Below are 14,948 nucleotides of genomic sequence, written 5' to 3'. Positions count from 1 at the left end.
AGAATAATGACCAGTGGTAATTCTGACTTCGAGTCTGGCACTCTGTTTATTATATTTCTTGATCATACCTGAACAAGAGCAGGAACAAGCGTATTCTCACAGAATTTTGTCAGCCCTCAATAATGCTGGGTAAAGACAACATGTCATACTTTTTTCATTTTTCACAATATGTAGTGTAATCATGTAATTGTTTGTTCTTATTGTCTCACAAGTTTGGTCTAGTGCAAGAGTTCTTTTTTTTTTTTTTTTTTTTTTAATTATAGCTTTTTATTTACAAGAGATATGCATGGGTAATTTTTCAGCTTTGATAATTGTAAAACCTTTTGTTCCAACTTTTTCCCTCCTTCCCTCCACGCCTTCCCCCAGGTGGCAGGTTGACCAATACATGTTAAATATGTTAAAATATAAGTTAAATACAATATATCTATAAATGTCCATATGGTTATTTTGCTGTACAAAAAGAATTGGACTTTGAAATAGTGTACAATTAGCCTGTGAAGGAAATAAATGCAGGCGTACAAAAATAGAGGTATTGGAATTCTATGTAGTGGTTCATAGTCATCTCCCAGTGTTTTCACTGGATGTAGATTTGTTTCATCTCATTGTTGAAGAGGGCTACGTCCATTAGAATTGATCATCATATAGTATTGTCATTGAAGTATATAATGATTTCCTGGTCCTGCTCATTTCACTCAGCATCAGTTCATGTAAGTTTCTCCAGGTCTTTCTGAAATCATCCTGCTGGTCATTTCATACAGAGCAATAATATTCCATAACACTAATTTACCATAATTTATTCAGCCATTCTCCAATTGATGGGCATCCATTCAGTTTCCAGTTTCTGGCCACTACAAAAAGGGTTGCCACAAACATTCTTAGTGCAGGAGTTCTTAACTTGATATCATGAACTTAAATTTTTTTTGCAAATTGTATTTCAGTATAATTGCTTTTCTTTGTAAACCTATATATTTTATTTCATGCATTTAAAGACATTATAAGAAAGAAAGGGTCCATAGTATTTTACTGGACTGCCATAGGAGTTTATGGAACAAAAGAGAGTAAGAACTCTTAGCTTAGTGCTGTCTTAAAGAGTGATTTAAAAAAAAATCTTCATCTCTGGTTGACTTCTTTAATGGGGAATTGTAACTGCATCTGTGAATTAGTAAGTAGGTGGTGGTCTTATACTTAAATGTGCAGAAGAATTTTTTTGTCGTGCTTCTACCATCTTTTCTGTGAGTTTTGAAACTTTGTATTGTTCTTAAAAAACAATAGGTTGGGCATTTGGCTATTTATGTCAGAGATGCCCTTTGGAACATTATCAGTCCAGATGCTTTGGAAACTCTTTTACCTCATGCATCATGCAGAGAATGAAAATTTGGAGAAGCTCTGTTCTACAGTCCAGTCTAATGAGTACAAGCACCAGCTTCAAGGTAAATCTCACCTGACAAATGTTTTTGAAATGAATGAAATAGTTTCATCTTTTTTCTGTTAAAATTGTTATTTTTTCTGTAGCTGCAAATCTCTTTTGACTTTTGGATAATGGAAAGTATGTATTTCATTTAAATTATATCATATTGAAAGAGAAAATTTTGGAACATGAGGTTTTGTGAAGGTGAATGTTGAAAGATATCTTTGCATATATAAAATACCATTAAAAATTAAAAAAAAAAGAAAAAAATCAAGTTTGTATTGTACTCATGTCTCTATGTCTTTACATGAAACTGTGGCATGACCTACACTACCTTTTAAATTTTTTGGGGGGGTCTGGTTTTGGAAGCCAACTTGGATATTGGAAATTTAGATTAGACTAGATCTCTTGATAGAGTATTAATAAACAAGTACAGTTAAAATAAGATTGTCTGTGGGATTCTCTCTCCCAAAGTATTCTGCTTTTATAGTGAAATTATTCTAGTCATTAAGTATTTACTTAATGCTTAAAAATCATTAATGGGGTTTCCATGTTATTCCTTTATTGTTGAATTATTTGATTTCAGTGGACCCTTAAGTAGCTTTTTACTTGTATTTGTATATGACAATTAAGAAGACTTTAAAATGTAGAAGACAGCACCATTTATAAATTAGTAAGAAGGTGGATAGTTTTCTAGCATTGTTGTGGCTGAAAAATTAATTATCCTATAGTATAGCTATCCTAGTTGTGAGCTAGACTAATGAGGCTAGTTTTAGGATACAGACATAGTATCTGTCTTTATTTATCTTAATTAAAAACTTTCAAGCTTGCCAAAGATGATGTAGACTCTTGGAAACTAGGGCTACTCCCATAATGAAGTCATTAGAGTAAGAATTGAAATGAGGTTCTAGTGCTATCATTCCTTAAATACATCAAAGATATTTTTTGAATGAAGACAATATTTTCACAAGTGTAATTTTCATCCTTTGGTTTTTCTCCTTTTATAATCTGTATATTTCATTTTTATTCCATATTTTAGTTCTTGCTTTTTAATTTTTCTTTTTCTTTTTCTTTTGTGGCTTGGGGCTATGATCCCTACCTATCTTGTCCTGAAGTATAGAAAGTATTTTGAAATTTGCTACAGTGGAGAGTGATAATTTTTCTCTGAGTCACTTTGTTAAACCAAGTGATAAGAGTCAGAATAGGGTTGCTTGGGCTCTGCCCATTTCTTTGGTGGTTGCTTTTCTTAGTGAAATAATTTTGATTGTCCTGGACTATATTCCTATCAGTCTAATCTAAGTTATTACCTTCCTTTGGAAGTCCCTGGAATCAAGTCAATGCTTAACATTTATAAGTGGATATTTGATTAAATTTCTTTTTATCATTTTTGTAGAAGCCAAATAACTGTTCTAATCATTGTCAAATCCTTTTTTAAAAAATTTTTTCAATTAACTTTAATAAGTATCATTAAAATTTGTCTCTGACCTATTTGCAAAAATCACATCATCTGCATAATATGGATTGTTGTGGGTTTCCCCATTAAATCTTTTACTATGATAGAAAAGAGCATTATGGCTCTTTTCTAAGAGACAGATTTGGTTTCCAGTCTTAGATTTATCACTTATTGGTGGTATCTCACCTGGAAGGCTTTTTTCTTAACTGATCTGAACCTCAGTTTGGTTATGTTTGAAAGGAATACTAATAATTTAATAATTATTAATGCTCATAGTTAGGATAATACTAATTCAGAATTTACAAAATAAAATTTTAACTCTCTTATTTCATTTGATCCTTACAACAATATTGCTGTTATATCAGAGGTTGCGAGAGGTTTAAGTTGTTGTTAGTGTCATGCCATTCAAGTCAGGGGCAGGACTTGAACTCAGCTTTTCCTTACTACAAGCTTATAAAACTCTTGAGATCACAATATCTAGTTGCTCTAAGGAAACTAGTATTTTTGCAATATTTACCTCACAGAACTGTTGAAAATCAAATGAGACAATTTATACAAAGTTATCTATGAATTGCAATTTATCAATTGTCAGCTGTCATTATCACCATCATGACTATCATCATCATACATGGTAATAGACATTGTAATTGTTTCAAATCTCACTGAAACTCAGTTTTATCATTTGCAAAATATAAGTAAAAGGCTTTAATTCATAAAATTAAATGATATAATCTATGTGATAATACTTTAAAAGTTTTTACATAAATGTAAGAGATGAGCTGATTGGATGTACATTTAAGTGATAATCCATTTGATTTTTATTCTTTTGTTAATATATAATTTTTTTCTACTAAAATCTATGTTCTTTAAAATTAAGTGACTTTGTGGAGCAGCTAGATGGCACTTTAAAGATAGATCACTAGCCCTGAAGTCAGGAGGACCTGAGTTCAAATATGGTCTCAGAGACTTAACACTTCCTACCTGTGTGAGCTTGAAGAAGTCACTTAACCCCAACTGCCTAAGGGGAAAAAAAAATTATATATATGAGACTTTGGCTTTTAATTTGCATTTCTGATTAATTAGGATTCTTAGTTAAGCATCATGAAGTCTGAGACTGTATCTTAATTACTTTTGCAAACCACTTTTGAGAGGTAAAATTAATGTTTAAAGATGCTAAGGAGCTTTTATTTTATGGTACCCATAAGCACTCAGTTTAGTAGCTTACTTTTAAAGTCTATGTTGAATAAATTGATTTGTTGGAAAGATGTCCTTTTTAAAAATATATCTTAATTGCATTTTCCTTTTTAAAATTTCAGCCTAATATATTAAAATAACTTAATACTACTCTATTGTCAGTAATAATTTGTATTACGCAGTAATTATTGAAATATGTAGTTAACTCCCAAACCACACTTTAACCTTTAATTTCAGTACTTTAATCTCTTACTAGAACTTTTTTTTTTTTTTAATAGCTTTTTATTTACAAGATTTATGAATGGGTAATTTTATAGCATTGACAATTGCCAAGCTTTTTGTAGAACTTTTTTTTTTTTTTAAAACACAAAATAAAATTAACTTGATTTTCACTTTTTTCCCCCTGGTGTCGCGCATGACAAAAATGGTAACAGCAAAACACTTAAAATTCATTTAAAACATTTGAAATCTGGAAAATCCACAAATTATATAATCAAGTCATGAGTTAGTTCTGTTTTATTGATCTTAAAACTGGGTATCCTGGCTTCCTCTTTAATGAGAAAGTAAAAATGATGATTTAGAAAGATTTTATGAATGTTTTTTAAAGGATATCTAATGTTTATAAATAGTAGAATTTAAATATATCTAACCAAAAAAAAAATCTTTGCTTTGTTTTTGTATCAGTCTTAAAAGTTCTACCAGAAAATGAATCTTTTACCAGTATATTTCTATATGGTAGTTCTAAACATTTGTAATTTATTGTGTTGAGATTCTTCCTCTGGATGGATGGCCCTGAGAAGAAGTATGACATAGTATATTGAGGGCTGGGCTTGGAGTTGGAATCCCTGGCTTTAATCTTTTGTCTGATGTAACCCATTCCCCTTAGTGCCCTTGGAAGCTCTGTAGGACCACAAATTATAGACAACTTGTTATCTGTATCTCTAGAAAGAGCTTTGATTTGGGCCACAAAAAAAGCCAACATGCGTGCCCGCATGAACACACACACACACACACACACACACACACACACACACACACACTCTCTCTCTCTCTCTCTCTCTCTCTCTCTCTCTCTCTCTCTCTCTCTCTCTCTCTCTCTCTCTCTCTCTCTGCCCTCTGGTGACGAGATACAGTACTTCATATATAGAGACCTTTTTTTTGAAACTAAAACCAAATACCAGATCATTTTATGATTCATATTTTCACTTTTTAATTGTGAAGTTTTATTTTATGAATAAATATCAGTTCACAAGTAATATTTTAGTTTTTACAAATAATTTACAAGAAATCAGTTTACAAATAATAATTTTTTTTTCCTTAACTAGCTTTTTGCATTTTACTTTTTTTTTTTCCTCTTTTATGAAAGCATGTTTTTGAGCTAAATTGCAGTTGGAAAAGAACTTACAGGATATGCAATAGAATTTTCTTTTTTTAAAAAATAACTTTTTATTTTCAAAATATATGCAGATAGTTTTCAATATTTACTCTTGTAAAACTATGTGTTCCAAATCTTTTCTTTCTCCCTTCCCTCCACCCCCTCTCCTAGACAGCAAGTAATCTAATATATGTTAAACATGTACCATATTTCCATAATTATTGTGCAGCAAAAGAAAATTGGTTCAAAAAGGAAAATGAAAAAGAAAAAATGCAAGTACAAAACAAAAAGAGTGAAAATACTATGTTGGAATACACATCAGTCTTCACAGCCCTCTCTCTGGCTCTCTTCATTACCATGCTGCAATAGATCTTTACTCAGGTTCTGGGAATATTTTTACAGCATAGAATGCTTTTAAAACTTTTTCAGACTTTCTAAGTTCTCGGTATTCTTATACTATCTTTTGTGGCAAAATGAATAAACTAATAAAAATTAATGTCTTCTCTGTCCTTTTCCCCCTTAATTGTTCTGATCTGAATTTTCAGACCCAGTGCATCTGGTGAGCTTTGAGAGTTATATTTCTACCATGAATAGCTCAGAAGAAATTTGTCTTCTTACTACTTTTGCTCAAATGGCTCAAGCAAGAAAGACCAATGTGGATAAAGATTTCATAAAAGTTATTGTGTTGAAAATTTATGAGGTGAGCAAAGCTGGGATGAACAACCTGCCAGAAAAACTCCTCTATTCCACATTATTTTTTGAGTCCTTTTGGATTGATTTGGGGAAAAAAAAAATTGCTGTGTAACATTGAATTTCCTAGAGCCGCATTTTTTGCTGTGAGCAAAAAGGCTGTGAGCCTTGTTTAGGCCCATATGGTTTAAAGTGGAAAGCAGAGCTTAAGTTATAGAAGAACGTGCAGTCTCTTTGGAGAGAGGGAGTTAAAGGGGTACCCTTGCTATTGACTACCTAAATGTTTTCTCTAGCTTCAGGGACATGAAGGAAAAGAAAGAGAGTTAGTGGGTTTTGTAGTGAGATTGTTCTTTATAAGGACAAAGATGTAGGCAGTTTGGTAGAAGATGAAAAGGAATAATATATTTATTTTGCTCACATTTGTATCAGATACATTTAGCATAGGCTTGGGCATATCTGCAAATATTAGAGAAGCTTTTGTCACTGCTGGGGAGACTAGTGGGACTTGTACTGTCTTTGATACTAAAAGTACTTTTAGTAGTTGTGCTGAGGATTTTCACAAGACAGATTTTAGGCAAAAATTGTGCAGTGTGTATTTAGACCAAGATATAATAGTTGTGTATTACTTCTTACTAGATTATAAATAAGTTTGGGAGCAAAGATATATTAAAGTCCTTTTTGTATTCCTCACAGTGCTTAGCATAAGGACTTACAGAATGAAGATATTTAATAAATGTTTACAGAACTCAGTCATAAGGATTTGTTTCCAGAAATATTGATAATATTGTGACTAGGAGTCTCATTTTACAAATGGTAATTCCATTAAAAAGTTAGTTTTTATTGATAAAAGTTGTCTTCCTTTTTTCAATTCTAAATGTTATTCAGCCCATCTGAAGCAATTTTTCTCCTGTTGGTAAATTTAAAATGAATTTGCTTAATTTGCTTACACTATTTTGGAGTGAAGATGGACATTCTTGCCCTCTGAGGATACGGTTTGTCTAATCTTTTAGAATAAAGTTGTGAATGGGAGCTTGATGTTATCTTTCTTTTTCTTGAAAATACTCATATGTTGTAAGTACATTTGTTTTTGAGCTTAATATTAAAAATAACTATCTTCTTTCTCTCTAGGTATCTTATGTTAGCCTTTCTACCAGAGAGACCTTTTCAAAAGTTGGTCGAGAGCTTTTAGGAGCTATTACTTCTGTTCATCCTGCAATCATTTCCGTCCTTTTGGATAGTGTTAAAGAGACTATTGACCAAGTTGGGATGGTAAGAGTATTATTTGAAAACAGATTGGAATTAACTATATCTGCCAAAGACTGAATATTTTCTAGTCCACTTAAGGAAGAATCTTTTTCTTTACTTTTCTTTATTTAGAGCTATTTTTTTCCTCCAAACAATTTTATCTCAATTATAAAGTCCTAGTAAATCAAAGTTATTTATTTTAAATGAGACTATTTAAATTTCTCAGGTGTTTTGTACCAGAAAACTGCAATTCTGTTTGAAACAGGTTAAAAAAGTCAGCCAATATTGAACCTTGGATGAAGAGAGACACAAAAAAACAACTAATGATTTTGCTTATTCTTAACTTGCTTTGAATACAGGTTAATTTGGTTCAAAGCCTTTCCACAATTCTATTATAATTTTGTATGAATCCAATAAGATTTCAGTTCTCCTTACTTTATGTTAATCACATGTTTATATTAGATAAGGAGCCTTGCAGACTTCATGTATGTTTATTTTGTAAATTGTAGGTTTGTTTAATGTTTTTTTAATTCCAGCAATGAATTAACAGTCATAACTAAATTATCTCAGTTTAGTACAATGTTAAAATTGACATCTAATCATCATAGAACTTGGATTTCCTAAAGGATGTTGGCCTTTTATATTTCATACAGTCTTTTCAGATTTTCTTCAAAACTGTCATTTTCATGTAAATTCACATTCTATAATTTATTCAGCTATTCCTCATCTATTCCACCCTTCTTAATTTTTACAAAAAGTGCTGTTATAAATATATTTAAATAATCTTTTCCTTTGTATTTGATCTCTTTGGATCTGAGTCTAATCATTATATTGTTGTGTCATAGGATATGCACAATTAATGACAATTCCAGTAGTTTTCCCAAATGGTTGAACCAGTTCATAGTTCTGTCGATGGTGCATTAGAATGTCTCATTTCTCTGCAGTCCCTCCAACATTTTTGTCACACTTGTTAATTTGCATTATTGGTTATTTGTAGCATTTTTTTTTTCTAATAGTTTGGATTTCCTCCTTGGAAAACATCCCATTCATATCCTTTGTTCCTTTATCTATTGGCAAAGGACTCATGTTCTTAGAAATTTCATTCAATTCTTTATATATCTTGGAAATGACACTGTACAAAGAAACTTGCTTACAAAGATTTTTTTCTCCTCCTGGTTACTTGTCGTCATTCTAACTTTAATTGCATTGGTTTTGTATTTTTAAAAATCTTTTAAAGTTCTGTTTAATCAAACCTGTCCATTTTATCTTTTGTGTTCCTCTGTAATAGGAGATTTGCTCTTAATATCTTATTTGAACTTATTTTTGTAGATAGAGTGAAGTACGGGTTTAAAGCAAATTTTTACCAGATTTCTTTCCAGTTTGCTTTCTCCTGGTATAATCTTTAAGAACCCACATGACAACGAGATATTGGAGTGGAATGTTATTACAAGAATATCGATTTATCCTAACTTCAATAAAAAATATGCTTCAGAAAGTTCTGTAAATTAGAATAATCTTTTAAATACCCTTGTCCATATAAAGGAAATTTGTACTAAATCTTTTTGTGAAGGGAATTAGTTATTTCCTACATTTATTAGTATGATTTTTTTCAAATGAGGAGTTTACTACTTGTTATGTGAAAAAGAAAATTGATCTGAAAATAAGGTCACAAAATTTGCCTTTTATGTATCAATAATCATGTTTCCAATTTTATGTTGATACTTCCTATTGTTTTCTGTTTTGATTGTCTTAAAAAACAAAGGAATAAAAACAATTTTAAAGAAACTTATCTCACTATCAATACACACCTGTCACATTGACTAAGATGACAGAAAAAGATAATGATGAATGTTGGAAGGGATGTGGGAAAACTGGGCCAATGATACATTGTTGGTGGAGTTGTGAATGGATCCAACAACTCTGGAGAGCAGTTTGGAACTCTGCTTAAAATGTTATCAAACTGTGCATACCCTTTGACCCAGCAGTGTTACTACTGGACTTATATCCCAAAGAGATCTTAAATGAGGGAAAGGGACCCATATGTGCAAAAATGTTTGTGGCAGCCCTTTTCGTAGTGGCAAGAAACTGGAAATTGAGTGGATGCCATCAATTGGAGAATGGTTGAAAAAAATATGGTATGTGAATATTATGGAATATTATTGTTCTGTAAGAAATGACTAGCAGGATAATTTCAGAGAGTCCTGGAGAGACTTACATGAACTGATGCTAAGTGAAATGAGCAAAACCAGGAAATCATTATACACAGCCACAACAATACTATATGAGGATCAATTCTGATGGACTTGGCTCTCTTCAACAATGAGATATGATTCAAACCAGTTCCAATTGTTCATTGATGAAGAGAGCTATCTACACCCAGAGAGAGAACCATGGGAATAGAGTGTGGAACACAGCATAGCTTTCTCACTCTCTCTGTTGTTTGCTTGTATTTTGTTTTTTTTCCCCTCACTTTTTCTTTTTCTTCCTTCTTGATCAGTTTTTGTATGTGTGTGTGTGTGCAACAGGATGGCTATGTGAATATGTATACACATATTTGATCTGGCATGTATTTCGGCATATTTGGCATGTGTTGGGCTGCCTGTTGGATGAAGGGGGAGGGAGAAGGAGAGGAAAATTTGCAGCAGGGGGGCTGGCTATGCAGGGGTCAATGTTGGAAAAATTGCCCATGCATATGCTTTGTGAATAAAAAGCTATAATTTAAAAAACAAAACAAAACAAAACAAAAAAGCCAACTCATTTCTCTCAGGTTGAAAGTATAGTGGCCATTTAGGAACTTGATCTTACTACTGGTCAGCTAGGTAGCTTTGATGTGGGTCAGTTTGACATTTTGATTTTCCTTATACTGCCCATGTCTGCCTCCCTGTCTCCATCCCCCAATCAAGTTATTACATTGGTGATTGACTTAGTCCAAATATCTAGTTGACCTTAACCCTACTACAGCTTATAGCTCCTGAGTTCAAACCATTCACCAGCCTCTCAGCAACAATGACTATCTACATATTTGACTATGTCCCATAACAACTACTTTTTGAAGAAACTAGGAGTTAGAGTTAGAAATAAAGAGCTCCAATATAAATCTCCCTTAAGTATTTTAAAATTTGATTCACTTTTATTTTAAAATGTCCCTTTAATTTCCTCCTCCATTAATACTTAATTTATCTTACTTCTTGATTTTAAGTATTCTTTTTTATTTATCCCCTTTTAATAAGGTATCCCTATACTTGTTTAAAGAGCTGCCTTTGTATCTGTGGCAACCGTCTACCTCTGAAATAGCTGTGATTCGGGATTGGTTACTGAATTACAATTTGTCTGATGTGAAGAATAAATTGGCCTGTGTTATTCTGGAAGGAGTGAACTGGGGATTTGGTGAACAGGTATGCCTTAAACATGGAAATGACTGATTCTGTGGTTTCAAGGGCATTTTTCCCCCCTAAAACAATGTGATCTTAGTGATAATAAACTATGAAGCTTTTATATAAATGCTTTTCTTTCCAAGGTAAGTGAATTTTTTAAACTACTTCAAATTTAGAATTTTTTTTCACTTTCTTCTTTGCAGTGTGAACTTATGTTATACCAAACTGAAAATACCTTTATTTATACTTATACACATTTGCTATATGATATATACCTACTACAATAGCTTCTTAGTTTTTATATTTTTCTTTATTCCTCTCTGTGTCACACACAAAGCTATTTAAAAAAAAAAAAACAATTTTATCATATCACCCCTCCTCCTTGGGACTCATTTTCTTGTCTTTAAAATGATGAAATGAGTTTACATGATCCTAAAAATTATATAATTCTTTAAAATTATATAATTTTAACTAGGAAAAAGAAGAGTTGATCCATTTATTCATCATTTATTGGTTGTTAAATCAGTTAGAAAATATTTATAATTACTTTGTGTCTATCATTATAATGTTGGCAATGGTGGTATAATGTTGAAAAAAGGAATATAGAGACATATATGATATGATCCTTGATTTCGTGGAACTTGTATCTATCTATTTGGGTCACTGAGCGCAGTAGATAAGAACAAATTAAATATTATCCAGTGAAATTTTGTAATTTAAGTGCATTAGGAGTTCAGAGAAAGGAATGACATCAGGTTGAGCTGGTATAGTTGTAGAAGACTTTGTAGGACATGATCGGAGTTGGGGGGGATATGGGGGAAGTGGGCAGAGTAAGACATGAATTGGCCTTAAAGAATGATTAAATCTTATAGAAATAGAAAAGAAAAGGGAAAGCATTCTAGAGTAATTGATATGTTACAGTAGAGAGAGTGCAGGATTAAGAGTTAGACACATTAGCTGTGTGACCTTTCCAAATTTACAAATCATTTGACATCTTAGATACAATTTCCTCATTTTTAAGAATAAGGGTAAGAACACTTCACAAGATTGTGAAGATCAAATGGGTTAATATTTTTAAAGTGTCTTGTAAACCTTAATGTGCTATATAGACAATATTATTTTTAGCCAAGAAAAAAGATATAATTGAGGCTAGCATGTGTTAGAGGGTAATGAGAAGACCATTCTGACTAGATTATAAGGTTTGTGTTGAGACATAGTAAGAAATTAAACTTAGTAGGTGGAAAGATAGATTACTGGAGACTTTGAAAGCCAGGCAATAAGTGAGAGTGATTGTGAGTTCTTTAATAGGAGGATGACATAGTAATACTGAGAGGTTAGATTCTGAGGTATTAATGGGAAGATTGGAAGTAGGAAAGTATGAAAAACTAACATCATACTTTGTTCTGCTGTTATTGTAACTTCATGTTATACCTTATTTATAGTTGTTTATGTTTTATTTGTTGGACTTACTACAAGCTATATGAGGACAGAAATCCTATAATTTATTCTTTGTGTCTTCTATAGCACTTAACATAGTGCCTTGTGTATAATAAGTAGTCAGTAAATTTTTTTTAGAATGATTGGAGAAAAGCTAGAGGGTGATTGTAGTTGTGAGAGCAAAGGATAAAAGGATAAAAAGAATTTGAGGGCTTCCTAAATATAAGAAAAAGGCTCCAGCATATTGTAATTTTTTTTTTTTCTTTTTTAAAGGATACACTTCATCTGGATCAAACTGTTCATTCTGAAGTAGCATTAATGATTCTTGAAGCTTATCAGAGGTACCTTGCTCAGAAGCCATATGCTGGGTTATTTTCTGAAAGCATAAAACAGGTATTTGCTTTTCCTCTGGCTGTTTAAATATGGATTATATATGCTTTTTGAGAGTGCTAGAAAAATTAAGTTATATCATAGCATCATCAAATATCATGACAAGTTGATGTCCAATAATTGAACTCTGAGACTAGAGAAGAGACTTTCCTCTGAATAAAAGCTTTTGTGTAAGCATTTCACTTTTGGAGAGTTGTACCTGAACATGGCTCTTCCTCCTCTTCATATACCCTTCACAGTTTCTTTTTTTTGCTTGATTTCACTAAGTTTGGATTACAGAAGATTAGGGAGATGACCCAAGTGGTGGGTTAGGTAAGCATTATTTTTTTCATTTGCATAAATAAAGAATAAATTGAGTACCAGGAGGGCATTATTCACTTTCTACCATGTGGATATAATTTGTGTCTAATGGGAACTGAAAGAGATTTGGGAGTTTAATTAAATAATTTAACTTAAATTCAATTATTTATTTAATTAATTAAATTTAATAATTAAATTTAAATTTAATTAAATTTGTTGTGATCACGTTTTTTAAAATTTGTTTTAGGTTTCCTATTTGGCCAGTATTGTGCGTTATGGAGAGACACCTGAGACCTCATTTAACCAGTGGGCTTGGAACTTGATTTTGAGGTTAAAACTTCACAAAAATGATTATGGAATGCAGCAGAACTGTCCGACAGTTCCTTTCTCCAGCACAGTGCCGGATATGAATGAATCCCCTACGTTTCATCCTCTGCTGAAGGCTGTGAAAGCTGGCATGCCCATTGGCTGCTATCTAGCCTTATCTATGACAACTGTAGGCCACAGGTACAGAATAATACTTATATCTAATAATATTTATTTTCCAAGGCTGAGGTGCCATACAAAAAGTTGCTGTACTCTGAAGGAGTTTGTTACTTAGGTTAAAACTAAGCTAAGCATTTTGGGGGGAGGAAGGGCAGTCAGGAAATCATGATTAAGTGACTTGCCCAGGGTCACACAACTATTCAAAGTCAAATGTCTGAGTATCCTCTTGATTCCAGAGCTAGTGTTTCTAAGGTCTTGCAGGATAAGCTAAACAATTTATCTCAGGTGATCAGCCTGTGAAAAAGTGGCTCAGACTGCCTAAACTCATGGTCTTTGAGGGCATTTATGTCATTCTCATCCTAATGTTCTTTTTGAACCTTGGATATTGTAGTTACTCAATAAATTTTTAATTAGTTGTACCAGAAAGCTAATTTGTTGTTTTGTAGTAAGTGTAATTGCCAGAGTAGACTATTCATGTCAGCTGGTCAGAAGAGATTGCTGTTTGGCAAGCTGGAATAAAATCACAAAATTTTACAAATATAAAATCATTATAAAATACATGAATATAAAGAATATTTCTTCAAGTAATAGTAGTCTAAGGCAGTGTCTTATTGTGATAGATAGTTGGCAGTTATTGTAGATATTAGGAAAAAGAAAGTAATAGGATGAGAATAGTCTGCTTAGTGCCTCTGGAAAGGCTTCTATTATGCACTAATCTTGTCCTCTTTTCTTGACTTTTTAGAATATTCCCTTTCTGAAATGTTTCTTTATTTGCCTAATATCTGTTTTTAAAGTTGGGGTTTTACCTTTTTAGTCTAGGGTACTCTGAACACAGATGTAGTTTCTTTGCTCTTGTTCAGTAGTCTTTTTTCAGTTACATCTTTGTGAGCCCAATTGTAATTTTTTTGGCAAAGATACTGAAGAGTTTTGCCATTTTCTTCTCCATTTCATTTTACAAATGAGGAAACTTGAGATAAATAGTTAATCCTGTGACTTGCTTAGGATCAGACAGTAAGTATCTGAAGTCAGATTTTAACTTAGGAAGGTAAGGCTTCCGTTCTCCAGATCCAGCACTCCAATTGTGCAACCTATTTGCCTGATGGTAGTTTCTTTTTTTTTTTTTTTACTGAGCTACGGTTAAGTGACTTGCCCAGGGTCACACAGCTAGGAAGTGTTAAGTGTCTGAGATTAAATTTGAACTCCGGTCCTCCTGAATTCAGGGCTGGTGCTCTATCCACTGTGCCACCTAGCTGCCCCCTGATGGTAGTTTCTAATGGAATGTAACAGTTTAGCTGCATTACAGATTTCTTGATAAAAACAGGAATAAAAAAAATCACTATAACTGAACTAAGTGTGTGATTTCTAGATCACTGATCAAGGGAATTGATATGAACCTGAAACATGGCTAATTTTTGTAATGTCTTTTAGATAGATCAAGACCTACCGTAGCCTTTTTGGGGATAGTTACCAAATATTACACAGCTTACTTAGCATTTGCTGCTTGAAAATTCTTAGTAGCAACAAAGGAATATATTAAAGACCTGAAAACCTGAAATATGTCAGTACAGTAGCATGTCAGAGTCTCAACATTTTATA

At 32.4% G+C, this 14,948-nt stretch overlaps 1 protein-coding gene across 4 annotated transcripts in view; it reads left to right on the top strand.

Moving 5' to 3' along the window:
• Positions 1-14,948, top strand: part of EPG5 (ectopic P-granules 5 autophagy tethering factor) — a 139,957-nt gene that overhangs the window by 32,534 nt on the left and 92,475 nt on the right. For all 4 annotated transcript variants that reach the window (XM_074279273.1, XM_074279272.1, XM_074279270.1 and 1 more), the window contains exons 11-16: positions 1,273-1,430; positions 5,976-6,130; positions 7,249-7,389; positions 10,596-10,760; positions 12,450-12,569; positions 13,114-13,373. In XM_074279273.1, coding sequence (XP_074135374.1) covers positions 1,273-1,430; positions 5,976-6,130; positions 7,249-7,389; positions 10,596-10,760; positions 12,450-12,569; positions 13,114-13,373 — 999 coding nt within the window. The remainder of the gene's footprint in view (positions 1-1,272; positions 1,431-5,975; positions 6,131-7,248; positions 7,390-10,595; positions 10,761-12,449; positions 12,570-13,113; positions 13,374-14,948) is intronic.

Source organism: Sminthopsis crassicaudata, chromosome 1 (genome assembly GCF_048593235.1).
Source record: "Sminthopsis crassicaudata isolate SCR6 chromosome 1, ASM4859323v1, whole genome shotgun sequence".
Lineage (NCBI taxonomy): Eukaryota > Metazoa > Chordata > Mammalia > Dasyuromorphia > Dasyuridae > Sminthopsis > Sminthopsis crassicaudata.
Note: the sequence above shows the minus strand (reverse complement) of the source record. Positions and strands in the feature narration are given on the sequence as shown.